The sequence below is a fragment of the Squalius cephalus genome, assembly GCF_949319135.1.
Source record: "Squalius cephalus genome assembly, chromosome: 13".
NCBI classification, from domain to species: Eukaryota; Metazoa; Chordata; class Actinopteri; order Cypriniformes; family Leuciscidae; genus Squalius; species Squalius cephalus.
In genome coordinates this window covers 27314392-27342335 of record NC_137134.1, presented here as the reverse complement: position 1 = coordinate 27342335, position 27944 = coordinate 27314392, and the positions used below count along the sequence as shown (strand labels likewise).

The window sequence follows — 27944 nt, the reverse complement described above, 5'->3', positions numbered from 1 at the left end:
AGCAATGGGATGTGGGAACGCCTACTAGCGACGATCTCCGGGATCTGACGACATGATGCAGCTACAAAAATCGGGATCATTTCAGTTTCAGACATTTACATCGTGGTTAACAAACGGACAGGGAAGATGGTTAACGCTTTTGTTTTGTTCTGTTTGAGCTTGTGTCGTCTGGTTGGTAAGTGAATGTGTTTTTATGACTTAACTTCATTTATTCTTGTTAGCATGTTATTTTACTGCTTTCGAAAAATAATCATGTTTTTATTATAGTAAAACCATGTTTTTTTTGGTGTACTGATTGCACTTTGTATAATCAAAAAAATATCATAGTTAATATGTTTTTTTTTTTTTTTTTGTAACGAAACCATGGTTAATTTGTGGTTACCATGGAATAACCATGCTTTTTTCGTAAAGGAAGTTTTGTCAGATAGCCTATATGTTTACAAGAGTAGGCTATTTTTGTTAGTTTTGGAGTGTGGTTAGTAATTTTGGAATTCAACTAGAAACATGCCAAAACAAAGTTTATCTTGTAAAACACTGAAAATGGACAAATTCGAAATAAATTGATGGACATTTTAGTGAATTTCTCTGACATGATACATGTCACATGTCACAGCCTGGGTGTCCTGTAAAGAGCACATTCAGGGCTTTTCAGAGATACCAAATGTTTGGAGGTTTCACCATGAAAACAACTTCTCCTTAAAAATGCTTGACATTAATTTAGTGATCAAATGTAGGAAAAATGATAATATATTGTAATTATAATTTAAATCGGACTAATTTTCAAAGTGTATTTCATACACCAACATCTCAGGAAAACGTTATGGGGTTTCAAATCAAAAAATGACTTTCTGTTACAGAACAGGGCATTGATTTCATACTCCACAGTAGAGGACATCAGGACTTAAATCATGTTTATCAGGCATTTTGGGTGACACAACAAGTGTAAATAAATTATACATCAATATTTCTATGAAATATTAGATATTATTTTTAAAATGTTGCCAATTATTATTTCAATTATTACACTTCTTTTTTTATTAAATGTTGCTCCAAGAACACATTAATGTGCAAATTAGATAGTGTATAGATGCAATGCATTGAATGGGAATATTCATTTATGGCCATTTTACCCACATATTGCTTAAAGTAAAATGGTGTATCAATTCATTCCGTTATATCTTTCATAACATAGGTGAGAATCATCTTTATACAAATTTTGGGTTAAAAGAAATCCTGAAACCCCAAAATTTATTGGTGATTGAAAAAAATAATAATAATCATATTTTTTTTTCTATACATATAACTTCATGTCATTTTATTTTTTAAACAACTTAGTCCTGGTTAGTCACTACAAAGGACATAGCATAACATATGAATAAAATATTTTTCAAAAATAATATATATATTTTTTTCACCATTTGTTTCTTATGCTCTAAACAATGTGATGACCTGAACAAAAAAAAACGAAATTCAAAAACCTTTTTTTCTGGGTCTCAGGAGGATATTATTAACATGTTTTCAAAAGGCATTTAGCTAATTTAAGGTGGTTTATAACATTTAATTTCCTCAGTATGAAAACTAAATTAGTCCATGAACTATCAGTGAACTGAATTAGATTGAATCAGCTGAGTGAGTGTTTTATGTTTCACTTCTGTTAGCACGCAAAAACGAGTGCTGAAGAAATATCACGTGCCACTCAAAAAGAAGAATTGATTGTGTCCATTAATGAGGAACAAATAATTTCAGAACCACCAATACAGCTTGACCTGTGTTGACCTGCAGTTCTGCAGTATTGCAAATACTCTTCAAAAGCACAGACCTTGTGTAAATGATATTTATTGTACTTAGGGATGTATTTTAGACTGGGGCCAGAGCCCAGGGGCCCTGGAATATGGGCTTTGTTGTCCTTTGTGTGCCTCAGAGCATCATTATGTGTCTATATTTTATTAAAGTTGTCGATAAAATGTTTTCCTCAATTATACTGAACAGCCTAATTGTGTAATTGTATGTATTTGTAATATAATTATTGTTAAATATTTGTTGATATTATCAACAGACCTTTAGTATGTGACAAAATATATTTCTTTCTTTTTTTTTTCCAGATGTGACGGATGCAGTGAAGTCAGTGTCAGTGATGGAGGGAGATTCTGTCACTCTAAACTCTGATGTTACTGAAACACAGAAATATTTGACGATACAGTGGACGTTTGGAAGCACAAGAATAGCTGAATTTAGCAGACTCACGCAAACCAACACAACCTATAATAGAGACACACTGAAACTGGATCAAACTGGATCTCTGACCATCACAAACATCAGAACCACAGACTCTGGACTTTATCATCTAACACTTAGTGGCGATGAGACCAAATACTTGAGTTTCAATGTTACTGTCAATGGTGAGTTTACCATTATGGCTTAATTTATACTAACCTTCATTTGAATTATATTTTGGTCATTTTATAATTCTTAAATGTTACTTCTCTATTATTTTCAATATTCTTTACATCCACATTTTATGATATTGGCTGAATAAAAGTGTGTGTGTGATGAGACTAACGTCACAGTATCATCTGTCATTTCCAGAATCTCCACGAAGTACTTCATCACCGAAAAGATCGCCAAGCTCAAATTATGTGACGTCCAGCTTTGTGATGAACAAATCAACAGACAATCAAATGGAAAATAACAAAAATACTGAACTCCATAAGCCAAGTTCAGGTACATCGCTGATGATTAGCTTTTATTTACAAAGCAGAACTCTGTTAGATGTGTTCAGTTAAATCAGTGTGATATTAGGTTTTCACTCTGAAATCCACTGTAAGTTCATAGTGGCCTGATTGAAGTCAAAACCCAACACATTTTAATTGGCGTAGTATATATGATTCATATTTCTGCTGTTGATTGGCCTATAATCGACTGCATAAACCAATTAAAACTTGCCTTTATGCATTTGGCAGATGCTTTTACCCAAAGTGAATTTACAATGCATTCAAGGTTTTCGTTTGATCAGCTCATGTATTCCCTGGGATTTACGGTTAATGGATATTGGGTGTTTGAAGCATTTGCTTGCTTTCTTTTTCGGAGTTTATAAGAATGGAGAACAGACAGCAGACAAGCGTTAGGGAAGTGCTGCGTGTATTGCAAAACAAATTTGCACACATTGTCAACCTACTGGATATTGGAACTCCTAATAATAACCAACAAAACTCTCACCTGTAATTTGGTTTAAAAGAGGTTTAATTCACGATTCTGATTCTGTGTTTTTATGTTTTTCAGATCACATCCACTGTTGTAGTTTTACTGAAGCTGTGATTCGATTGGCTCTCTCTTTTCTGCTGGCCGTGGCTACCGTTGCTGTGCTGCTTTATGACATCAGATCTACGAGAAGACATCTGATCAGACTAGGAGAGACTAAACGTTACCACCAGGCTGATGAGGAATCAGACCATCATTATGAATTGTGCAGAACATTAAGTAATAATGTTGAGAATTAAAGCAAACCACACATCAATGCGTTGCACATTTCCTATTCCTTTCACCGCTATTTATTAACAGATTTGATTTTTTTTTTTTTTTACATTTTTGGTGACTTTATTTAATAAAGATTTGTTTTTACAATACTGTGGAGCTTGTTTTTTGTTAGATCTGTTCTACTGTATTTTTATAATGTCATAAAATGATAGAGCACTGATCATATTTTACAACTGCTAAATGATTCAGATAGCAGTTGTGTGGATATGTGATTCACTGATTTCACGTGATTTACTTGCAGGTAAGTTTGCGAGTGGAAGTGAAACTTGCTGTGGTCTCAGTTGTTTACATCTTTACAGAAGGGCATTCGTGGGCTGCGAATTCGAAAGCAAAGAGTAAGCACACACTCGAAAGCTAAATGCATCCCGCCTGCAACCCTGACACAATTTCGGCAGATTTCCCCCCTAGAGAGACTGTCTGTGTTTGTACATCATGACACAGCGTCTTGTTCTCTACTCCGTGAACAGGAGTTACATACGTAATCTTTTTGCTACCACACTCCTTTACACTGCTAATCCTACCATGCTTATTGGATAATGGTCGCTCCAAATGGTTCACTGATCTAGTATTTCCCTTCCCATTGACATTTTACAGCTGTTATTGCTGAAACTATTGTTAAATCTATACAACTTCATTAGATCACTTATACCTTGTTCCACTCCTATCGTTTAAGCATACTAAAGAAATTGTCCTCCATATGTTCTTCCAGTTCAGTACCATCTTTCTGTTTGAGCTTCCCCATGTTATTATGTGCATTGAAATCCTCATGCCATATCACCATACCTTCTTCTTTACTCTAAGTTTAGTTTGACTGAAATGCTACGGAAAAAGAGGCAGAAAGGCTTCCAGCAAATAGATCACAATTTTCAACATAGAACTTAACAATACAGAAACATAATTGCTATTTTATAAATGTTGAATTGGAAAAACAGCGCTTTTTGTGATTATCACTAATATTTCAGATCAAACACCACACAGAAAGTTAATAATTGTTGGATATCAGAGTTATTTATCAGGGGTTATTATGCAAAATTACATGCCATGAAAAATGACTTCTTAACAATAAACCTAGACATTCTTTTACATTCTCTTATCTTAAAGTCAACACGGCACACTACAAAATACATAAAACAGTAACAGTGTGTAAAAACATTTTATTTGCCCCCTCAATATCATATGTGAAAAGATTTGAATAAATACAATGATTCAAAAGACAAACCTTTAAAATATTATTTTAATTGTTTTTTTTTTTTCCTGTCATGTGTTATTCTTCGAAGAACCTTTAACATCCATAGAACCTTTCCATTCCAAAAAAGATTTTAAGATTTTACATTAAAAGGATTTTTACACCAATAGAAAACATGAAATCTTCCCTCGGCCCACCGTCTACAAGAAGTAAATGGCTTGTGGGATAGGTGTCTGTACAAGTATCTCAGTTTAACACATCTCTGTCTTCATTGTCAAAATATGTGCCACATCACAACCCTGGGTGGTTTCTGCCGCGACCACTTAACTCTATTTTGGTCATGAGCCACTACCGCTATTTATGTTACTCAACTCCTGTAAAAGGTCTACCTTATGGATTCAGGAGGAGTCAGGTATTGTATAATATTCTCTTCTTTTATTATAATATCTCGTCTCTACTCTGACCTCTACCGTACCTCCGTAGGCATACGGACCAGGTAACAACCAAGCCTGGGTGGTGTGGGTTTGCTTTCGATTAGTGCACCACAGCTGGATCTTCCCCCTCAGAGGACAGCTGCTTATGCACTCCAAGGGCCACACTGTTGCGATTGGTTGGCAAACTTGACCGACTTTGTATAGTCTGTCGGGATATGTATAGAAAATTGTCTTCCTCAGACAGTCAGCTCAAGATCCCACACTCTAAAAAACACTGGGTTAAAAACAACCCAATTGGGGATGATTTCAACCCAAGGGCTGGGTAAATAAAGGACAGAACACATGTTAGGTTATTTTTAATTAACTTTTAATTTATTAAATTTTTACTTCATACATCATTTACTGGTTATGGATTATCTTAAATCTTCTAAACTTTTTTTTTTTTAAATAGGCTACTCCACACAACCACTGGTTTGCATGATAATTCCTTTATTTTCGATCATATTTAACAGTGTAGCATATTTTATATAGTTTTGAATACATATATTGCATACATTTAAGCCAGGGACGTGCGGTCAGGGTAGGCAGGGTAGGCAGTGCCTCACCAAAGGAAATGTTGACATTACATTTATTAATTCCAAGAACTTTATTAATTCACCACATTATTAATTGCATTTGCATAATTGATTTTTGTTTTTTCACATTTGTCACGTTACATTAGGTTACACACGTTCCGCATTCTGACACCGTAGCGCGCAGCCTCTGCATAGGTTGTACCATGTGAGGGAGTTCTCCCCTCCCCTCCTATAGAGTTGGTTGGGTCCATAGCCCGTCTTTTCCAAAACGTTTTCTCAGGTACTGTAACTACCGCGGCACCGCCGGCGCCTACCGATAGCTGGGCCGGCCCGGTAGCTACGCATCAGGTAGGATGGATCGGAGGAAGAGGCCAGGAGGTATGGAAGCTTGTTTCCGCCACAGAATAAAACATTTTAAAAGATAATTGCGACTTTTTATCTCGCAATTCTGTCATTATTTCTCAGAATTGCGTGAAATAAAGTCGCAATTGAGTGTTATAAAGTCAGAATTGCGAGATATAAAGTCAGAATTGCGTGAAATAAAGTCGCAATTGCATGTTATAAAGTCAGAATTGTGTGAAATAAAGTCGCAATTGCTTCTTATAAAGTCTAAGTGAATTATTATTTAACCTTTACATTATTTGTTGAACCATGGCATTAATACTACACAATAGTGACTAGGCTGCTTGTCGGTTCGCTGACACCGCGCCGCCTCCCTCTCTTAGTCTACTGTGTCCCGCACAAAACATTTGTTTGTTGTATAAGTCATAAGATAGATGTGTCCATTAATTTGATTATTAGATTTGATTGTGCATTAGCCTCACATATGATTTTGCTGTATGCAGGCAGCGATGTGATGATGCCTGATATGAACTTGGGTTGCTAAATTAACTGAATGAATAGCCTATATGAACATATGCCACATTGATAGATCACAACCTACCAATTAAAGATTTCACCGCACGTTACTGATTTAAGCTCATTTAACAAATATTAATAAATAATATAAAATGTACACAGACCTGTATTTTACCAAAGACCAAACCAATTTGACGGAATGCACTCCTCTCTCCAGAAGAGGTCACAAAAAGCATGCGATAAATAACTCAATCCCTGGTTTGTTACGTCTGCCTCAGGATCTGGGTATACCACAAGAACTACCCAAACATCGGGTCGTTATGTCAGACTCAGGAGCTGGGTAACACAAAAACAACCGAAACACTGAAAAAATATCCCAAAAAATGTTCCCAAAAGGCTCAACCCAGGATTTGGGTAGAAAAATAACCCAAGATATTTTAGAGTGCACAAATGTGTTCTTACACTACAACAATAAACAGACTGGGACAACAACGCTACACCACTCTATGCCGGCTATAAGCTGAAAGTTCCATGGACCAGAATACACATCATTTTAAGGCGTACCCAGTCTCTGTTCAGTAAATGTGACCCTGTACCACAAAACCATGGGCCATTTTTTGAAATTGAGATTTAAACATCATCTGAAAGCTGAATAAATAAGGTCTCCATTGATGTATGGATAGGATAGGACAATATTTGGCCGAGATATAACAGATTTTAAAATCTGTAATCTGAGGGTGCAAAATATTTTAATATTGAGAAAATTGCCCATTTAAAAGAAAGTTTTCCATTTATGTTCGCAATTGTGCTGCATTCACTGACAAAAATAAATGTTTTATATATTTACGGTAGGAAATTTACAAAATATCTTCATGGAACATGATCTTTACTTAATATCCTAATGATTTTTGGCATAAAAGAAAAATCAATAATTTTTACCCATACAATGTATTGTTGGCTATTACCACAAATATACACGTGCGACTTGTGACTGGTTTTGTGATCCAGGGTCACATGTGTTCTTCTCTAAGACAGGGCTCCCACACCTTACTTAACTTCAAATTCAAGAACCTTTCAAGGACTTTCCAGGTCCAATACCCTCAATGTGGGACACATGTTGTGTTCAACAACAAATGTTGAGGTTCCATCATAGTAGTTTCGTATGCGCGTGAACGTCATGGCAACGTACAACACAAAGTTCCTCACGCGGAAAACACTTAACGTAACACGTAAATGCGCGTAACTAACGTAAATCAAACAAGCTAGTATTCATAGGCCACGAAGTGTTGGCGAAATAACACTTTCATCCGACCGGAGGGAATAATATGGACTTTTTCCCAGAAAACTTCTTGCTCAAAATAAATTCAAGCACTTTCAAGGACCTGTATCTGTGTGTGTTTATTTTCCAAAACTTTCCAGGGCCTTGAATTTTTTTTTTTTTTTTTTTTTTTTAAATTCACAAACTTTCAAGGATTTCAAGGACCCGTGGGAACCCTGCTAAGAATGTCAGATGCCTTGTTTGATCTTTTGATGTTTTGGTTTTGTAGCTGGCTTCCGCTTGCTGCTGCTTGTACAGCTGCTCTCTCTCTCTCTCTCTCTCTCTCTCTCTCTCTCTCTCTCTCTCTCTCTCTCCCCATTTTTATAATTACATATTAACTACATTTGTGCACGTCACTTCTACTTGCGTTAACGTATTTCCTCCTTGTGTTAAATGTTACATTACTTGTGTCAATTGCTTTATTTGCCATGCGTCAATACATTTCTTGCTTGCATTAAGGGCATTTAGCAATACACATTTTTTTACATCAGATTTCTATCTTTCTAGACTTTTCATTCCTAACTGTCTTAATAATTAGTAGTTATACACAACAATGCTCTTGTCTGCCAGAAACCGTGTTCGCCCACACACATAATGCAACATACTTTATGCCATCATTACAGGATGTGGTATATGTGTGTGCACAGTGTTTTTGTCACCTTATGAAAACTTCATGGCCCCAAGAGAATCTCCAAGATCTTTCCTTATAATTTAGATTTTTGTCTGATTGTTTGGAAGAGCTCACTCCATTTCTCTTGAGAAGTATTGACAAGTTAATACCGTTTTTCTCAATTGCTTAGAACAATTCTGGGAACAACTCAACATTTTCTCTTATCTTCAAACACAATTTTAAAAGCCCACACCCAACGGTAAAAACGGCTCACTTTTGAATCCCAATTCAAACTTTGCCCTCAGACAATACACTCAAAATCTCAAAAACAAAGACTAAATGAAAGTTTGTAAATATTTTGGAATATTTTGGAACCCTGACAAAGATGCAAAACAGTACTGTAACAAATACCAGTTACAAAAGTGGATAAAACAATGGTGCTGTACGTGCTGTTTTGGACAGCCTGATCTTTGAAAGGAAGAGTCCATGCAGGATACATGTGTGTTATCTGAGTTCACATTGTGACACTTGAGGTAATTGTATTATGTGTTTGTGTTTCCTGAATGAGAACACGGTTAAACCTGTGCAAAATGAGGACATTTTTGTGTAGGGTTTTGCAGAAAACATTGAAAAAAATTGGAAAGTGTGTGAAATGCATTAAACGTTTTGAGAAACGCGTCTTTGTTTCGAGAAATGAAAGCTTTACATTTACATTTATGTTTTTGGCAGACGCTTTTATCCAAAGCGACTTACATTAGACAGGTAGACATTTACAGCCTTATCAGTTCTTGCTTTCCCTGGGAACCGAACCCAGTTATGGAACCCAGTTACTTTATTACTTTAGCGTATATTCTGCCAGGAAGACTCAATTGTTACGTCACTTATTACCTTCTCATCTAACCAATCGTGATATAATACTCATAGTATAAAAGATCGGTACTTACACATGTCTGAGTTTGCAGATACTGACTCCAACATTAGGGTGACCATACTTTAGTCTTCAGAAAAGAGGACGGGGGCGTGGTTTAGGAATCGTGGTTAAGGGGTGGGGTCGTGTTTGGGAGTGAATGCATCAAAAAATACTTGACAAATGCATTCACAACCTTGCAACTTTAATAAATAAAGTAATACATCCTTTCCATTCAATGTTTGGCCCGCAACAATGGAATACTATAAAAAAAAGTTTAGCTTTTAACACCTTTTACATGACACTATTTCTTTTCATGGCCATAGGTTAAAAATCTACTACTAAAATAAAAAATCTACAACACTATTTCAGTAAAAAACAAAACAATTTCAATCCTCCTGATGTTCTCTTGTAGCCTATATCTTCTTTATGTGGGCTTCTAGGTCGCTAGCACCTTTATTTGATACTGACACGTACGTGCCAGCTTTGCAGTTCATGCATTCTGCTTTACACAGATCCCGACCGAAACGGAAACACAGGAATTTTCTCTGAAAATCATCTGTGAATTTACGTTTGGACTTTTTTTTACGCTGTTAGCTACTTACATCTTATCTCGCACTTGACCGTAAACTAAAGCACCGTCGAGTGACGCTGTTCAAATTCTGTGAACGTAAAGTCCGCCTACTTTGATTTGATTGGTCATTTCAAATATTTTGACATTGACGAGCAGTGACAGACCAGTGAGGCTGAGATGAACACACACACACACACACACACACACAAATCTGTATTCTGACGTGCTCTCTGCTTGCCGCTGCGGATTGAGGAACGCGCTGATTATAACAAGACGGGCCGAAGCCGAAGCAGGTTTCAAATGTTTTGTGTGCAAAGGCAAGCGTGTATTTTAAGTAACGTTACACGCTTAATGGCCCAATGAAAAATAATGAAAACCAGGACATTTTCATCACTTTATAAAAAACAGCCAGGACAGGACGTGAAAACAGGACATGTCCTGGGAAAACAGGATGTTTGGGCACCCTATCCAACATTCACCTCCATCCTTCCCACCACTACCAAGATGGTCCCAGCCCATACCTCCCAGGGGGTCGGCTGTGCCCCTGCCTTTGTCTTCAGGCAGGAAATGCAGATTCCGTTACCCTCGGATTGCGAGCTACGGACGGGACCTACGCCAAACAACTTTATAACTCAATATTTGCTTGCTGGGCTTTTAATAAATTTATGCTTTGCTATGTTATTTTGCCTCCTCGAGACTTTCTGGTAGAACTTAATTAATTGGGAAATTGGGCCAACTGAATCAGTTATAGAAAAACTGTAAAGTAAGTGGGATGTGAATACATTTGCTATTTAATTATGAAAGAGTTTCATACACGTTTCCCTGGTCATCTAAAAAAGTTTTACATGTTGGTGAGTTTACCAGCTCAACAACACACATTTTTCCCTTTCGTAAAACCTGAAAAATGTTAGGCTTGTTCGACTTCATGCAGCTCTGCGCAGACCGATCGGCGGCTGACTTAAAGCAGTGCATGCCGGTTAGAAATTTTGTCCGACTTGATACAGCGCCGACACCACGTGACTGTGACGTATGCCATCAAAGTACCGCGAGAGCGATTTGAGAGTAGCCAGAGAACTCAGCCAGCGCAGCTTCTCAAGAGCGGCTGCACGAGGGCTGATGACGACACAGCTGTTCCACAATTGGCCGGATTCACTGCATGACAACGATCACGTGTGTTTCGTGTTTATTCGAACACCTTTAGTTCCTCTAAAGCTCTCAAATCAGTTTTTTATAACAGTAAACACTCTTTTCAAGTCGTTGCGATGTTATATTGTGTCATGTTTATCAAATTAAAACTGATTAAAAAACGTAGACTCCACTTCATTGATAGTAGCTTATGTTGAACTTTATTCTTGTTCAAACAGACGCTGTATGAAGCAGTACATAAAGTATTGAATGAAAATGTCTCTGAAACATCTATTATTTGGCAAATATTGCATTTATTTCACTTCAGCTGTGGTAAAGTATGCAAACACCACGTGAGTGGTCACCACGGGAACCAGAAAGTGTCCGACTTCACGTCTTCGTTTGCAGCTCCTCCCCGCCTGCACGCGGCTACTCTCGCCGATCGGGTGCATCCAGCCGCAGCCGATGTCGAACACACCTCAAGTTGAGCTCAAATGCTGATGATGTCACAGTGATTGACATTGGTGGGCGTGGCTTATCACTCATTGATTTCTTACACTTTGTCCAACAGCGGCTTCTCTGCAGTCATTGAATCATGTTCTCCTGTGGGACCTGAATGAAAATACAGAGAGAATTACAGAAACTGAAGAGAGAAAGAAACAATTGTGCAAGTCTTTACACTAAAAATGTTTTTTCATGTTTTGTTACTGTTTTTCTTATCATAATAACTAAAGAAAATTAATGTTGTTCAGATAACACAACAAAGTTTCTATTGTTGAAACTAAACTTTTTGATGTGTTAACTCAAATTTTGTGTTAAACTCACACCCATGTTAAATCAACATTTTCAGTTTGTATGATGTTACATCTACACAATAAGAGCTCATAATTATTCTGATTCATATTCAAAATATGAAATCTTAGTCAATTATTTACAAAAAATATTGGGACTTTAATTTTCTAGACCGCATCAGAAGATGTTGTTGATGGAGGAGAAGATTTAGAAGGGAAGATTATGTTCCTCACAAAAGGCATTTTAAGACTTAAGGACAATTGAATTATAATACTTCTATGGTGTTTTGTCTTCTTATTGATAGGCAAACTTGGTCAATGAACATGAACTGTTCCTGTTGGGATTAACTCATAATGCTGTAATGTGACATTGCATGGAACCCCTACTACTCTATAAAGAACCTTTAGTTGATAGAATTCTACTCACCAGTGACAGTCACATTGAATCTCTTGAATGTGGTCTGTTCGCTGTTGATGAGCTGTAGTTTAAAATGTCCAGAGTCTTTGTTTTGGATGTTTTTGATGGTCAGAGATCCAGTCTGATGATTCAGCTCCAGTCTGTCTTTGAATCTCTCACCAATAGAAGTCGCTGAATCAGCTTTAACAACGAGACGGTTTTCAGGTCCAAACGTCCACAGTATCAGATTATCTGTCTGTTTCATGGTTTCAATCTTCAAAGTGACATCTTCTCCCTCCTTCACTGGCACTGTTCTCACTTCATGTCAAACAGCGCACAGAAATACAACAGAGAAAAATGTGACTTATTTAAGTTTGCATTTTCAATATTACTTAAATTTAGATAACATTTTAACCAAGTTTGCATGTTGCAGATTTATTTTCATTTTGGTTTGTTAGATAACTTAATTAGACAAAGGCACATAGTCAACTAATGTTTAGTCAGCCTAATAAAAAAAATCTAAAAGTAATTCAAATTTCACTGCACTTTGTCTTATATTGAGAGTATCTAATATGTGCACACAGTGCAGGATCATTGATCTACTCACTTTCAACAGTAAGAATAAATCTCTTCTTGATGGTTCTTCTGGTTTTGCTACTGATTTCTAGTATATAGAGTCCAGAGTGAATAGGCATGGTGTTATTGATGGTGAGAGATCCAGTCTTATCATCTAGCTTCAGTTTGCTTCTGAATCTTTTATCCAAACCATCATGCTCTTTGGTCCCTCCATTGATTTCAGCAATGAGATCGTTGTCATGTAGATACCACCACTTTATCTTATCATCCTTCTGTAGGACAGTTTCAGTCTCTAGAGTGACAGAATCTCCGTCTTTCACATACACTTTCTTCACTATAAAAAGAGATTATGCATTTTCACTTTGTGACAAAAGATGCATTTATACTGTGTACATACATGTGTATACATGTGTAATAATATTCAAAGATACATTCTTTGGATTTTTTTTAAATCCAAAAAGTGGGTAAGTATGTTTTTTGTTGAGAATCATATTAAATTATTCTTTCATTTACTTTTTAAAAGCCTTAAAAATGTTTGGAAAACAAATATGCATGCATTTATACAAAAATTGCAATTACACAAGTAATGTTATGAAATTATTTAAATATAAACTGTACGAAGACACGTTGTGAGTCATTGTGGGAAATCTGTCATTATATGTATTGCAAATGAATTTATTCACTCAGAATCAGGATGGTATGATAAAACAAATATTTGTGCATAAATTCAAAAAGTGTGAAAATTTTCATGCAGAAATTTTGATTTACCAATAAAATGTACTAACAAATTTAGAACCGAAAACTGAAAACTGAAAACTGAAAACACACATACGAAAAAAATCATACACTCTTTTCATTTTTCTGCATCAGCTGTACTACTCACCCACTTCTAGCTCAGATATCTTGCGGCGATAGTAAATCACAACAGAGGATAAAACTGCAGCCACCAGCAGAGCAGCAACAACCACAATCCCTGCTATAGCACCTGGAGATAGACCCGGATCCGGAACAGCTAAAGACAGACAGTGAATGTGATCTAAAAACACTGTTCATAAAAGTTCATAAATAGGCTTAAATGTGGTCCTTTGGTCCAAATGGACCAATGCGATTTTTAGTATTTGTAGTATTCACTAATATAAATAGTAGTATTTATTAATATTTTGAATTCGCTTTTATTTTTTAATTTGCTAATCATTTTTATCATTATTATTAATTATAAGTAATTTTGTTATGTGCTATTGTAAGTTTTATTAGTTTTTGTATATGTACAGATTAGTCATTTTAAGACATAAGCTTAAACTTATTTCAGATAGACTATTGTAAAAGTTGTAAATAAAACAAAGATTAATGGAGTACTCTTTAAGTTTTTCCAAATTTCATGTATGATTAGATGTGATACTTGCCGTATTTTGTAAGTTTGTGAAATTTACTGAGTGAATATTGTTTGTACACAAATTTTGTGTTTTTGATTTATTTTCCATTATATATACAAATATAGCCTACAATTTATTTTACTTCAGCTTTATTTCAACTACGAAAACACCAGCTATTCCTAATTGGTCCAAGTACATAAGTGCTGACCAAACTAAAGTCTGTGAATACTTTGAAAGACTTGTTTTATAGACTCACCAGTGACAGAAAGAAGGAATCGCTGAGAGCTCTCACGGCCTATGATCTGTAGTTCATAAAGTCCAGAGTCTGTGGTTCTGGTGTTGTTGATGGTCAGGGATCCAGTTTGTTGATCCAGCTTCAGTCGGTCTCTGAATCTCTCATCAGCTTCGTTTAATGAGGTCTTGTTAGTTTCTACATCAATTTTAGCCAGGAGAATGCCTTCATCTCCAAACCTCCACACGATCAGATCCTCTCTCTGTACTTCAGAAACATCAGTGTTTAGAGTGACAGACTCTCCCTCCTTCACTGACACTGACTTCACTCCATCAGTTTCACCAACCACATCTGGGAAAAATCAGAGCTGGAATATTATAATACTGCTTTTACCGTTTGCAGTGTTGCATTACATAGAAAAGATACTCAAGAGATACTCACCAAAAACAATAACATTAAATATCTTTATCGTAGTCTTTTTTCTAGAGATAGAGAGTTTATATTGTCCTGAATGTCTGATTCTGGTGTTTCTGATGGTGAGAGATCCAGTGTTTTGATCCACCTGTAATCTGCCTCTGAATCCCACATCGTCTGTGAAATAAATTGAGTTCAAGTCGCCCTTTCTCGTTATTTGAGATATGACGGATTGTTTAGGTCCAAACAGCCACAGTATGGTATCATCGTTCAGTACTTCAGTAAGATTTGTGTGTAGAGTAACAGAATCTCCCTCCATCACCGTCATTGTCTCATCTGTTTCTGCACCAACCACTCCTGCAGAACATAAATGATCAGTTATAGATATAGCTTAATCTGAAACACTAGTAACCTCAGTTTCAAACGATTCAAACGAACACTGTCTGAGACAGATACAGCATTACTGTTCAGAATGTAAATGAAAAAAAAAAATGAAAATTAAATAGTTTTAATTAATGTAACCATGAGTTCTTCAATGTGGCAGAAATTGTGGTCCAACAGTTACTTCACGTTAGCTGAAGATTACTGTAACCTTCGACATGACTGTACTGTTTTTATTAACAGCACAGATGTAAACATTGTGTAAATTATTTGCAAATCTCTTATTTCACTTCTCTCATCAACTGTCTGGAGAAAAAAAAAAAGCATGTTAACTTAAACAGTAATGTAGTTTAGGAAATCTCTGAAAGCTTGTTTGGGCCACAGAATAAAAAAAAAAATGTAATAATTTTGTTTTATTTTAACTTAGTTATGAGTAAAAAAGTCAGAATTGCAAGTTTGTCGTAAGTTTTTCTCGATTGCTAACACACAATTCATGAATCAGATCACCATTTTCTCACAACTATATAAACTATTTCGTAAATACACACCGGCTTGTACAAACCTCAAACTTCCAAGTCAAAATCAAATATTTCAGTCAAAAACGTATTAACTTCTGTCAAAATCAGACTTTGGCCTCAGGTGACACAAAACCTGCAAATACACAGACTACTTCCTGCCCAATGAACACTAGTGAGATCAATTCACACCACTGTAACAAAAATACCTCTTATTGGGATTCAAGAAAAATTTGGCAGCTCAGTGTCAATTACAGTATACAACAGAAATGAAAGATTGCAGACAGCGTTAAATGCAACAATGAGCTTTATGAAAAAATATTTTCATTTCACTATACAGTAATGTGATCTTACAGTAGATGAAAATAGATGGAAGTACTTGATCTTACAAGAGAAGAAAAGTTCACAAACCAAAGAATGGTGTATGCAACAGAATACTGTAAATCACAGTAATACAAAAATAAAGAAATAAATTCGCCATCCTCTGCACCTTCAGTAATAGGAGTTTCCTGGTCTTCTGACAAAAGACTTTCTGTACCTTTCTTAGGCAGTCATCTCTCAGTTCTGCAAAAATACAGAACACACTTGCTACAAATAAATTTGACAATCACGATTTTGAGGGTGTACATGCTACAGTTTACTGGACACAGAATAGTGAAATGTGTTTCGTTTTGAGAAACGTGTCTTTGTTTTGAGAATTCTGAGGAAAAAAAAAAAATGGTTTGGGAAATTGTGCCAAATGAATTAGTTATAGTGTGTTAGCCATCGAGAAAAACTGTATAATTCTGATATAATTTCCACAATTGCAAGTTTATATTTTGAAATTCTACTTTTAAATTTTCTTTTAATGTTCGATGGTTGAAGGGTAGAATAATGTCATCTTTTTGTACCCAGTTTTTTTTAAAGCGTATTATTTCATTAATAGATGACTGAACTGTTTGTTTACAGTTTAACGGAAGTTACATGAAAGAGGTGGATAAAACAGGCTTGAGGTGCAACACACACGTCACGTTTTCAAGTTTAAGGCTGAAGTGCAAAACAATGGATCTGTTGGAACAATGGACCACCATACAGGCAAAAAGTTCACTTTAAGAATTAAACATGTGGCCTTGCTGAGTTTTGCTGTAAGAACAGTGCAAGCGAAAAGAAAACTGTATATAATTACATATGATATACATATTATATCTATTATGTACTTAAGTCAATCCGCAGAAAGTCAAATATATCTCAAAATTATCTATACACACTCTTCCAGCATGTAAGTCATAATGCAAATAAACAACAACACCTCTCCACTGCATAATCAAAAGTCTTATTACAGGCACATTCTACATTAAACCACTTGGGTTGGTACATTAAACCACGCTAAACACTTCCACTTTAAACGTTTTCTACTGAGTCCTGCTGCAGTGAACACAGGATAAAGATGAACACATTGGCTATATCACAAACATTTTCAGCAGATGTTGACGCGACTGATTGAAGTGTGATATGAATGCACATAACGACAATGCATTTATTGCACAGCGGGTGTCTAAAATGAAACCAAAAAAATCATTTCAACAGCCAAGACAGAAATCCACTTACCGCCCAAAAGCAACAAGGAAAGAGACAGCAGTAACATCCTCTCTATGTTTTTGTAGAGCTCTGTAGATTCTGAATGTTGCTATACAGATGATCAATGGAGATTATTTAGTCTAGATATAATTCGGTTCATCTTAATCTCCACTGCGCTCATCATGCATGAGCTGCACCCAAGTGTACAGCTTCAAATATACACACACTAACCCTACCCTCAACTCTATCTCTAGAGGAGGAGCTGGAAGTTGTTTGATAAGCAGTGAGTATGCACCACTTGGAGAAATTGAGACCGTGTAAACACGTGTAACAATAGGCTATCCCAGCCCCTTATTGACACAGCGTGTTCGACTTGAACCGGCGCTGCACAGACCGATCGGTGAATGAAATCAAAGTAGCCTATCGCGAGAGCGAACAGAGAGCAGACCGCTGCTTGCTTTTGAATCGCTCTCGCGGTACTTTGATGTCATAAACCAATCGGTCGCTGCACTGGTTCAAGTCAAACAAGCCTATGGCATGGCAGAAGAGGCTAAAGTGAAAGTGATCTGACATGTGGCCAAGTAGGAATTTGCGCTCTGCATTTATCCCATCTAAAAGCAGTGAGCAATCAAAGGCGTTTTATGTAGTCTAACAATCATTGTTAAATAAAACGCCTTTGACAGTGGTTTCAACAATGGTTTGTGTGAGTCTGTTGAATTCAGCTATTCTTTTGCTCCCAAACATTCACTGCATCAACAAATATTTCTGGAAATTTTCTGTACTTTTGTGTTTCTGTACTTTATTTCTGTATATTATGAAACATAATATCTGATGTACAGAAATATTTGTTTGTTTTGTTGTTGTATGGTCTGTTTTGCATTTAACACAAATCATGTAGGCCTCTATAAATGTTTCATTAAAATGTCTAAACTTTTCACAGTGAATGTTCTGGAAAAAGATAGAAACCTATATTAATAAAAAACTGAAGTCTAAGATAGAAATGTTTTTTTTTTAGGGCTGTCAAAAGATTAATCGCGATTAATCGCATCCAAAATAAAAGTTTGTGTTTCCTATATATGTGTGTACTGTGTATAATTAAATTTCTATATATAAATACACACACATGCTTGTATATATTTAAGAAAAATGTGGAATTTATATATAAAAAATTATATTAATATATAATATAAATTATATATAAATATATACAGTATATGTATGCAAATATTTCTTAAATATATACATGCATGTGTGTGTAGGGATGCACCGATCCGATACTCAGTATCGGAATCGGCTCCGATACTGCCATTTTTGGCGGATCGGGTATCGGTCAGACAAGGCCGATCCAAATCCGATATTGTGCGTATACTATTCAGTGTTATTGTTAAGCCCCACAAACATTATAAAGCACCATAAGTTTTCGTGCACAATATTTTAAGTGTTCTGAAGCCATTATATAGTATAATGTGAGATATAAATTAATATTTAAGTGTTAAATTCAAGATCACGTAAACGTTTCCCTCAGCTGCGGCTGTCAATCATTCTTCATTCAGCACTCAAACAGCGCGTCGCGTCCGGTTATGACAGAACACACGATGAAACTCTCTCCAAGATGATTCAATGTTACTATTATTATACTTGATCTGTAGATAAAGGTCTATGGTTTCACATAAAACAACTTTATCTTGCTGGACTTTATTGCTGTACCTTAATCATGTTACTTTCTACCGGGTGTCTGTTAGATCACAACACTGGAGTAAAGTCAGGTACTATTTGTTCTTCACGCGCACAGTAACTGAAATTTAAAAGAAAATGCTGAATAGACTATTGCATAGATAGATACTGTATAATACACCATGCATCATATGTATTTTCTTTGTGCTTTAAACTTTTCAATGCGGACTCGACGCGCTGCGCGCTGTGACTCATGTTGCTTCAAGCGCATCATTCTGCGCTCGGGATGCGCATAAGCGCTTTGTGCCGCGATGTATTGGAGCCTTTCATATCATAATACAGTGACGAAATGAAAGATTATTAATAGCCGTTCTTGTCCTGTCCTATCTATTATGTTGCTACCTTATTAAACAGCTGTGCTATACATTTAAAAAATGTCTCAATTTTATAGTAGGATATAAAATAATTGCTATTTTTATCTTGTTTTTCATGAATGTATTTTATAACAATACAAAGAGCAATGTGTAAAGTTTTACCAGATTTAGTGTTACACTTATTGTCTCTAATTTGTTCTCCACTAAACATTTTTTTCACAAAATGTTCAGATTTTATACAATTAATTGTGCACTCGTGATTTTTCTAGACTAAATTTTATTGCTGAATTATCCACTAATCTAGTTTATAATAGCATTTATGTCAGATTATGATCATATATTTTTTGTTGGTGTTTTTCTTTTTTTTCAGTTCTTATCAGTTTAACACAGAGTAATAGAAATTCTACTTGATTAAAAAAAAACTGCGCTGGTATCGGTACGGATCGGTATCGGCCGATACTCAGAATTTTTGGTATCGGATCGGATCGGTTCTGAAAAAATGGTATCGTTGCATCCCTATGTGTGTGTATTTATATATACAAAATAATTATACAGAGTACACACACATATATTATGTAAACACAAACTTTTATTTTGGATGCGATTAATCGCGATTAATCTTTTGACAGCCCTAGTTTTTTATGTGCTTTTTTATACTTAGAATGACTATTTGGAATTATGCATTTTTTTATATATATAAATGACTTATGTAAATCTTTTGAAACAAACAAAAAATAAAACAAAAAAATAACTGTGACAAATGTGGACAACCAATATAAAGCTTCTAAAATGCATGTGAAAGAGAAAGACTTCTGCTATACCAAAAATGAGGTCTAATGGAATTAAAAGACAACCAGGAGTAAATAAAAGCATTTGATCTGTTTTCTCATTTTCTCTCTCACTTTTCTCCCTTCATTATCCCGTCATTAAGCTGTGCTATTCACACTCCAGACCAGTGGGTGGCGGAACGGCACTCTTTAAGTTGGTTTCACAAACCGGCAAACACTGAAGAAGAGGAGACGAGCTCTGAACAACAGCTGATTCAAAACAAAAGATTTGCAAAGTATTTGAACCTTCACGAATCAGTTTTTTAAACGATCACTATTTACAAGTGAAGAGATGCATTCAGACCAGCAGGAAGAACAGAAACCTGTAAAAACTGAGCTTATTGAAGATTACAGTGAGAACAGGAGTGATCCTGATCAAGAACCCCTCAGAGTGAAGCTTGAAGAGACTGAAGAACAGATAGGTTGGTGTTTATTCTTGATTCTTCATGATGCTGTGAAACATTAAAGTTATAAAACTTTAGCAGTCTTTTAATGGTCATCCAGTCAACATATCCATTCATCAAACAAGTATAAATTCTGATATAATTTACTCACTCTTAACTTTAAAAATCGGGATGAATTTCTTCTTCTGCAGAACACTAAAGATTTTTTTGTGTGTTTGAAAAATCCCTAAATATAACATTGAGATGTTAAAAAAAATACATAAATGCTTTAAACAACATGAGGTTACTACCATGCCTAACCACACTTTTTAAAACTTTTTAACTTTCATTTTAGACCTGACAGTAGACATTAAGGAGAGTGAAGAACTGGATGAAGCGGAGGAGGAACATCGTGTCAAAACTGAAGAAAAATCTTTGAGTTGCTCACAGACGGGAAGTAAACTTGTACTGAGAAGAGCCATCAACAATTCCACTTGCTTTCAGTGTGGAAAAATATTCCCACACAAGCAAAGTCTTAAAGATCACATGACAGTTCATGGTGAAGAGAAGCCGCACACATGTGATCAGTGCGGGAAGAGTTTTTCACAAGGATACCTTAAGTTTCACATGAAAATCCACACCGGAGAGAAGCCGTACACATGTGATCAGTGTGGGAAGAGTTTCACATTAAAAGGAACCCTTAATAATCACATGAAAATCCACACAGGAGAGAAGCCGCACACATGTAACCAGTGTGGGAAGAGTTTTTCACAAGGATACCTTAAGTTTCACATGAATATCCACTCTGGAGAGAAGCCGCACACATGTGATCAATGCGGGAAGAGTTTTACACAAAAAGAACAGCTTAAGAGACACATTGAAATCCACATGGGAGAGAAGCCACACAAATGTGATCAATGTGGGAAGAGTTTCACAATTATATCAAAGCTTATGTATCATATGAAAATCCACACTGGAGAGAAGCCGCACACATGTGATCATTGTGGGAAGAGTTTCACACTAAAAGGAAACCTTAATATTCACATGAAAATCCACACTGGAGAGAAGCCTTTTAAATGTGATCAGTGTGGGAAGAGTTTCATATATAAGCAAAGTCTTCAAGACCACATGAAAGTTCATAGTGGAGAGAAGCCGCACAGATGTGATCAATGCGGGAAAAGTTTTGCTCTAAAAAATCTCCTAAACAGACACAAGAAAATCCACACTGGAGAGAAGCCTCACAAATGTGAACAATGCGGGAAGAGTTTCACAATTATATCAAAGCTTATGTATCACATGAAAATCCACACCGGAGAGAAGCCGCACACATGTGATCAGTGTGGGAAGAGTTTCACACTAAAAGGAGTCCTTAAGGATCATATGAAAATCCACACCGGAGAGAAGCCACACACATGTGATCAATGTGGGAAGAGTTTCTCGAGAAAAGGACACCTTAAGGATCACATAAAAATCCACACAGGAGTGAAGCCGCACGCATGTGATCAGTGTGGGAAGAGTTTCAGATTTGCATGTTCATTTCAAGTACATAAGCGTTATCATTCTGGAGAAAAAACATTTAACTGTAATCAGTGCAGTAAAAAAATTCAGATAAATTAGTGCAGATAAAACTATTCAATTACTCTCATAAGTCTCAAATCAGGTGTAATGTCAGATTGCTTAAGCGATCATTCTGTTATATTTTGTGTGTGGAAAATTAAAATTCCAAGCTCGCCACCTAGATTTATTAGCGCAAGACAATGTAAGAACTTTAATGTTAATTATTTTATTCAGGACCTAATTGCAATTAGGTGGGAGAGATTTCAGTTAATTCCATATGTGGAGGATGCATGGAATTTTTTTTATACAGAAATTGCGAATGTAATTGATAAACATGCTCCCATGAAAATTAGTAGAGTTAAAGGCAGGCATTTACCTTGGATCAGCTCTAAACTAGTAAGTCTTTTTAAACAAAGGGATAAAGCTTGGGCCAAATATCGCTCTTCTAAAGATCCTTTTGATTGGGAAAATTACAGATACCTTAGGAACTTATGTAAGACACAAACAAGAAACGCTAAATCTAATTACTATAAAGATAGTTTATCTCAGGATTTTCATAATTCAAGACAATTTTGGAATCATTTGAATCACATTCTTAATAAAACTAAAAAAAGCCCTATAAATCAGATAAAATTAAATAATGAAGTTATTTCAGATCCAGTACTTATTTCTAAGTTTTTTAATCAGCACTTCTCTTCCATTGGGGATCTCTACCACTTTAACTCCTATGAGATGTCTGGTACTTCGAACTTAATTAATATTAATAATTATTTTTCTTTTATTAAAATCTCTCCATCTGATGTTTTTCATGCAATTGGTGAGCTAAAAGAAAACAGTAAAGCTGGTCCGGATGGTCTAGAAGCAAAATTTGTGAAACTTGCTGCTCATGTATTAATGTATCCTCTTGCAGACCTATTTAACTTATCTCTATCTACCTGTGCATTCCCTTCTATATGGAAATGTGCAAGAGTTACTCCTCTATTTAAAGATGGCGATAGATCCGATATTAACAATTTTCGACCAATTTCTATTATCTGTACTACTGCAAAAATTTTTGAGAAACTTATTTTTAATCAACTATCAAAGTATATAAGTCAATTTAATATTTTATCGCCATCACAATCGGGATTCAGGCCGAATTTTTCTACTACAACAGCTCTACTAAAGTTCACAAATGACGTGTTGTCATCCTTTGATAAATCCCAATTTACAGGTGCAATTTTTCTTGATCTTACTAAGGCTTTTGATTTGGTCGATCACTATCTTCTCCTTGATAAGCTTTATTCTATTGGTCTGAGTCAAAATGCTCTGATGTGGTTTAATTCCTATCTTCATGGCAGACGACAGTGTGTTGTTTTTCATGGGTGCCAGTCGGACTATTTACTTGTGGATAAGGGTGTCCCACAAGGATCTACGTTAGGACCACTTCTTTTTACTATTTTTATTAATGATTTACCACAAATATGCTCTAATTCTTCTGTTCATCTTTATGCGGATGACACAGTTATTTACACCTCTAACTCTGACTTATCTCAAATTCAGAATTCCTTACAATCTGACTTCAACCGGGTACAAAAATGGCTTCATAGCAATAAACTTATACTGAATATGAAGAAGTCATGCTGTATGTTGTTCGGAACTCGATATAGTCAAGTTCATTCCTCTGAGTTACAAATTAAGTTTGTTAATGGGACTCTTCTTGAGAAGGTTGATTCATTTAAATATCTCGGACTCTGGATTGACCCTGAACTCTCATTTAAACTACATATTGACTTTATTACTAAAAGATCATATGGTTGTCTTAATTCACTGTATCGTTCTGTTAATTGTTTTACTCTTCCTGTCAGAAAAAGAATCATTTCTCAGATCATACTGCCTATTATTGATTATGCTGATATTGTTTATCAGAATACTACTGACACCAATCTTATGCCCCTTAATGTTTTAATGAACTCGCTTTGTAGATTTGTTTTGAGGTGTCCTTATAGAACTCATCATTGTTTAATGTTTGAATCACTTGACTGGTTGCAGCTTAAATCAAGAAGGCAACTACACTGGATGCTGTTTATTTTCAAATGTGTTTACTTTAACTGTCCTTCCTACTTAAAACAGTATTTAATTCCAGGCAGGTCTGCATATTCACTTAGACACATGCAATATCCGTTTTTTGTTGTACCCAGAATATATAAAGAAGTCGGACGTAGAACGTTCCAATATAAAGCACCATGGGACTGGAATAATCTTCCTCTTTCTCTGAGATCTAGAACTTATTTTCATTCTTTCAGATCATCCCTTTTTTCATATCTTAAAACAACCTGTTTATGTTTTTAAATTTTAAGTTAACCTCAACTTTTTGTGTATTTGTCTACTTAAAAAAAATATATATATATATTTTGGCGAGTGGGATTGGTAGGTGGATGTAGGTGTATGTTGGTGAGAGAATTTGTGTATGAATGTGTTGTGCATGAATGAATTTAGATGTGTATTTGTAATGTTGTTATTTATTATTTTTGTTGTTTATTTGTTTTTGTATTTTGTATCTGTGTTTATAGGACCCTCTTGAAAATGAGATGTCACATCTCAAGAGGCTATCCTTCAATAAATTCAAATTCAAATTCATAAGTAACCATAATTGCATTAAACTATGTTTTTTGTTGTTGTTGTTGCAATAAACAGGCATGTAAACACCCTAATCGCTCTGACCAAAGTGCACATGTTCGGTTCTATACGGATGTGTTGTTCACACAACTTCATGAATGCACTCCGTGACATTATTCCAAAGTTTCCTCTTCTCTCAATCACTAAAAATAATATCTATATTGATATAATATAGTAACCTAATTATTTATAAATTATATATTATATACATATAGTATACATATATAGTATCTATACACACTCTTCCATCCTGTAAATCATAATGCAAATAAACAACAACACCTCTCCACTGTATAATCAAAAGTCTTATTACAGGCACACTCTACATGAGTCTTGGTACAGTAAACCACGTTAAACACTTTCACCTTAAACGAGTCCTGCTGCAGTGAACACTGGATAAAGATGAACACATATATTACAAACATTTTCAGCAGATGTTGACGGCAGGGTGGGATTTGAATTCATATAATGGCAATGCATTTATTGCACAGCTGATGTCTGAAATTAAACCAAAAAAAAACAAACATTTCAACAGCCAAGACAAAAATCCACTTACCGTCCAAAAGCAACTGGAAAAGAGACAGCAGTAACATCCTCTGTATGTTTTTCCAGAGCTGTGAAGATTCTGAATGTTGCTAATACAGATGATCAATTGAAATTATTTAGGCTAGGTATAATTTGGTTTCTCTTAATCTCCACTGCGCTCATCATACATGAGCTGCACCCAGATGTACAGCTTCAAATATACACACACTAACCCTACCCACAACTCTATCCCTCCACCCCATTGGACCTCCAGAGAGGAAGACTCTCATCATTTGACTCTGCAGTGAGTATGCACCACTTGGAGAAACTGAGACCATGTACAAACATGTAACAACGGCAGCGCCCCTTATTGACAATGGTAGAAGGGGCGAAAGTGAAAGTGATCTGACATGTGGCCAAGAATAGGAATTTGTGTTCTGCATTTATCCCATCTAAAAGCAGTGAGCAATCAAAGGCGTTTTATTTAGTCTAACAATAACTGGTCCACTGTATAGTTAAAGCAGCCTAATCCACAGATATTATGTTTCACTTCTGTTTCCGCATGAAACCGAAGAAACATCACCTGACACTGAACTCTTGAACTTTCATTGTTATTCATCTCTTATAAAGGTCCCATTTTATGAAAATTTCACTTTATGAGGTTTTTTAACCTTAATATGAGTTTCCCTAGCCTGCCTATGTTCCCCCAGTGGCTAGACGTTTTGATGTGTGTAAACCAAGCCCTTTTGAGAAAATGAAAGCTCAGACGGCCGAATCTAGAAATCTTCCCCTTATGTCGTCATAAGGAGAAAGGTCACCTCCCCTTTCTCTTCTTTGCCCGCAAAAATAATTTGTCCCACCCATGAGAAAATGAGCTGCGCGAGCGTGATATTGGTTTTTCCTCGAGAGACACCATGGCTTAGCCTGGTTAAAACCAGACCATTCTCAGTAGTAACTGAGATATGGTCGGGCAAAGCTCCTTTAATAACTCATTTCCAAAGGGGCGTCACCAACGGACGTCGCTCAAATGCCTCTGGGCACAATTGGATAGACCTAAAACTCCTAAAACCAATCAGAGATCGTCATGACAAAGCCATCCCAATTCGCCTATGTTACACTCTATTTTTTTACAGTCTATGGTTACACTACGCCATATGTACTCTTTTTGTGAAGAAAATGTATTTACTTTTGAATGTGTAGCAAAAAAGTAGGCAACTTTGGGACATACTACTTAGTCATCTTTATTGGACGGATCTGTCGCGTCACGTGCATCCCGTCATGTAAACTGCCCTGTCAATCATCTTGTCACAGTTAAAATCCTCTATTAAATCTAATTTAATTTCCTACCGTTTCGGAGAGAAATGTAGTAGCACGTTCATCTGCCAGTGGGTCTTTCATGGAGACTGTCCTCATGTGTTTGCAATTTGAATATAATAATGCATTTAAAAGTTGGTGTGCTTCACCAAAGGACGTCGGAGTGGACGTCGCTCAAATGCCTCTGGATAGGCTAGACCTAAAACCAATCATAAAACGATCGTCATGTGTAAAGCCCGCCTCAACGTTTCTGATTGGTGCCTTGATTTCTCGGCATGGGGAAATGGACTTGAATAAGCTCTTTGCCAGACTTGCAGAGCAAATCTAAATTTGCCGGAAGTTGTCTGGGTTTTCCCAGGCTAACCATGGCTTGCAAACATACGAAAAATTGGCAGTTGCTCAGTGTTTGGATGTACAAATGAACACAAAAGTATTTTTTTAAGTTCCTTCATCCGAGCCTCTGAAGAACCAGTGGGTTATATGAATTTCTGATGTGTAATTGTTCAAGTTCAGACAGATAATTTTTCTCTCAAAGTCGTTCAATACTGTTTATGCATCAGTAAATCAAGGCAGTGACTAAATGATCAACTTCACGTCGTTTCTCTTAGTAGGATGAAAATAATCTTACTTAAACTGTGATTAATATACAGAAAGCGATCAAAGAACAATCCCTTTACAGTCGCCCAAGCTGTCAATCACACAGCGTGAGTTTATCTGGACACTTGCCAAAACTTGTTATGAAATCAATGACGCTGTTACGCTGCACAACAATGCTCTTACTGTACAAATCATTAGTGAGAGTGCAGAAACTGTGTTGCAATGATAAGATCTTCATTCACGAGATCAACAGGCTGTCATCTGCTCAATGCTCATCACTGCAACCTTTTATGTGATGGGAATAGATCTAAATACTTAAACTTCTCATGATTCGTTAATCCCGATAGCTGTAATAGTAAAAAGCGTAAAATAGCTGTAATAGTAAAAGTATTCGAGAGAGTTCCACATGTAATGCTAAATATTTAATATGCAAGCATGTCAGCCAATCACAGCAGTGGGCATTTACACTGAAGTCTACAGCAGACACGCCCATTCAAACAGAGTGTTCAAATCAGAGACTAAAATCAGGCTAGGAAATATGCCATTTATTTCTAAATTATAACAACTTTTGATCTAAAAAACATACTAACATTATAAGGGCACCCCAGGAAACATTCTAAAATAATAAAATAATCCATGCAATGGGACCTTTAAGATCTTAATTAATTAATTTAAGTT

The 27944-nt window shown here is 35.9% G+C and overlaps 4 protein-coding genes across 4 annotated transcripts in view; 2 read left to right on the top strand and 2 right to left on the bottom strand.

Annotated features, from left to right (window-relative positions):
- LOC307169806 (muscle M-line assembly protein unc-89) overlaps positions 1 to 17554 on the bottom strand; it is a 536691-nt gene extending 519137 nt beyond the window's left edge. The window contains exons 1-5 of the mRNA XM_079890622.1: positions 17388 to 17554; positions 14932 to 15261; positions 14515 to 14841; positions 13769 to 13897; positions 12917 to 13219 (exon numbers count right to left, since the gene is read on the bottom strand). Of these exons, the coding sequence (XP_079746748.1) occupies positions 12917 to 13219; positions 13769 to 13897; positions 14515 to 14841; positions 14932 to 15261; positions 17388 to 17424 (1126 nt within the window). The 5' untranslated portion in view covers positions 17425 to 17554. The remainder of the gene's footprint in view (positions 1 to 12916; positions 13220 to 13768; positions 13898 to 14514; positions 14842 to 14931; positions 15262 to 17387) is intronic.
- LOC307169809 (uncharacterized protein) overlaps positions 1 to 27944 on the bottom strand; it is a 294785-nt gene that overhangs the window by 79151 nt on the left and 187690 nt on the right. The gene's annotated exons all lie outside the window — the stretch shown is intronic.
- On the top strand, positions 76 to 3619 carry LOC307170280 (uncharacterized protein). The gene is made up of 4 exons (XM_079891368.1): positions 76 to 175; positions 2103 to 2399; positions 2587 to 2721; positions 3280 to 3619. The coding sequence occupies exons 1-4, from the start codon at positions 127 to 129 to the stop codon at positions 3495 to 3497; spliced, it is 699 nt and encodes a 232-aa protein (XP_079747494.1). The 5' UTR covers positions 76 to 126; the 3' UTR covers positions 3498 to 3619.
- Positions 20403 to 22769, top strand: LOC307170382 (uncharacterized protein). Its single transcript, XM_079891471.1, has 2 exons — positions 20403 to 20654; positions 20971 to 22769. The coding sequence occupies exons 1-2, from the start codon at positions 20525 to 20527 to the stop codon at positions 22230 to 22232; spliced, it is 1392 nt and encodes a 463-aa protein (XP_079747597.1). The 5' UTR covers positions 20403 to 20524; the 3' UTR covers positions 22233 to 22769.